The sequence below is a fragment of the Pteropus vampyrus genome, unplaced genomic scaffold, assembly GCF_000151845.1.
Source record: "Pteropus vampyrus isolate Shadow unplaced genomic scaffold, Pvam_2.0 Scaffold638, whole genome shotgun sequence".
Lineage (NCBI taxonomy): Eukaryota > Metazoa > Chordata > Mammalia > Chiroptera > Pteropodidae > Pteropus > Pteropus vampyrus.
Window position 1 is genome coordinate 118563 of NW_011889419.1, and position 1902 is coordinate 120464.

At 34.1% G+C, this 1902-nt stretch overlaps 1 protein-coding gene across 1 annotated transcript in view; it reads left to right on the top strand.

Moving 5' to 3' along the window:
• The window catches only part of LOC105308907 (olfactory receptor 6C2-like), a 7794-nt gene extending 5995 nt beyond the window's left edge, over positions 1-1799 (top strand). The window contains exon 2 of the mRNA XM_023525872.1: positions 1790-1799. Within this exon, the coding sequence (XP_023381640.1) occupies positions 1790-1799 (10 nt within the window). The remainder of the gene's footprint in view (positions 1-1789) is intronic.
• Positions 1800-1902: the final 103 nt, after the last annotated feature.

Genomic DNA, 1902 nt, shown 5'->3' on the forward strand with positions numbered 1-1902 from the left:
ATGAATAAGAAAGAAAAATAGCCCTCAGTGTCGAGGAATCCAGTTTAATATCATTCTTAGTTTCCATGATTTACAGTTTAAAGACTTTGTTTACCCATTTTCCTTTGATGGTATGGACACGCAGTGTAAAAGGATAAGGGTATGTAGCATGAAAGGCCTGCTGGCAATTCTCAGTCTTTGATACATAGATTCCCCATGGTTTTAGCTATAAGGAATGAATGAATTTGATAGGAAAAGAAAGCAAAGCTAAGGCACTTGTGGAGCTTAAATCTGGATAACTGAAAAATACACTGCTCTTGACACAAACAGATAATTAACATGGAAAATCAGAATTGTATAAGCCCTTCAGTTTTGTTCTTATTCAAAATTGTTGTGTCTATCTAGGTCCTTTGCTTTTACATATAAATTTTAAAATACAGTTTGTCTAATTCTCCTTAAAAAGAGAGCCTGTTGAAATTTTGATTAGGCTCTGTAAATGTCAATTATGTCCAGTTGGTCTAATGTGTCATTTAAGGATGTTATTTCCTTATTGATGACAAAAAAAAAAACATAATTAGGAGTAAGGTGACTATCAGGCAAATAGAAGCAGAGGAGTGCAATCCTTACTAAGAAAAGGGCATTAGAAGCTTAAACAATAAGGAAAGATGTCCTATAGCAAGATAGTAATGAACGTTCAGCATACATAGGGATAAACTGAGACAACAATAACTGAAAAGTGGAGGATTCAAAGATCTAAATTTGTAAAAGAAAATGAAGATAAGGCACACATGGAGAAAATAAATCACTACATATATATAACTATCCTTTTCATATTTATGATGGTAACCACATGCCAAATATTCAGAACTGAAATATATAACATAAAACAAGAAGAATCAGAGTGAAAACCCACAAAAACCAATCAAAATAAAGAAAACAGAAACACAAGGACAAGGAAGCAATGAAAACACAGAGCTACCAGAAAGCAAAAGATAAAATGGCTATAAGAAGACTTCATATTTCAGTAATTACCCTAAAGTTAAATGGACTGAATGCACCAATAAAAAGGCACTGAGTTGCAGATTGGATTAAAAAACAAAACCCAACAATATGCTGCCTCCAGGAGATACATCTCAGCTCGAAAGACAAATACAGACTCAAAGTGAAAGGGAGGAAAATGATATTTCAAGCAAATGGCATTTGGAAGAAAGCAGGAGTAGTGGTACTAATATCAGATGAAATAGACTTCAAAACAAAAAAGGTAAAGAAAGATATTGAGAGACACTTCATAATGATAAAAGGAATCATGCATCAAGAAGACGTAAAACTTATTAATACCTATGTTCTCAATCAGGGAGCCCCAAAAGATGTAAAGCAATTACTAACAGAACTAAAGGGAGAAACACCCCAAAACACTGTCATAGTAGGGGACCTAAATATCCCACTGTCGGAAATGGACAGATCATCCAAACAGAAAATCAATAAGGAAATAACATCCTTAAATGACACATTAGACCAACTGGACATAATTGACATTTACAGAGCCTTCCATCCCAAAACAGCTGCTTATACATTCTTCTCTAGTGCACATGGAACATTCTCAAGGACTGACTACATACTGGGACACAGAGATAGCCTCGACAAATATAAAAGGGTTCAAATCATACCGACCATATTCTCTGATCATAATGCTTTAAAACTAGAGATATATTGCAAAGAGAAAGCAGGAAGAACCACAAATACATGGAAATTGAACAACATGCTACTGAAAAATAACTAGGTCAGAGAAGAAATAAAAAGAGAGATCAAGAGATACATAGAAACGAATGATAATGATAGTGCAACATACCAAAACTTTTGAGACACAGCAAAAGCAGTCATAAGAAGAAAATTCACATCAATATAGGACTATCTCCAAAAACA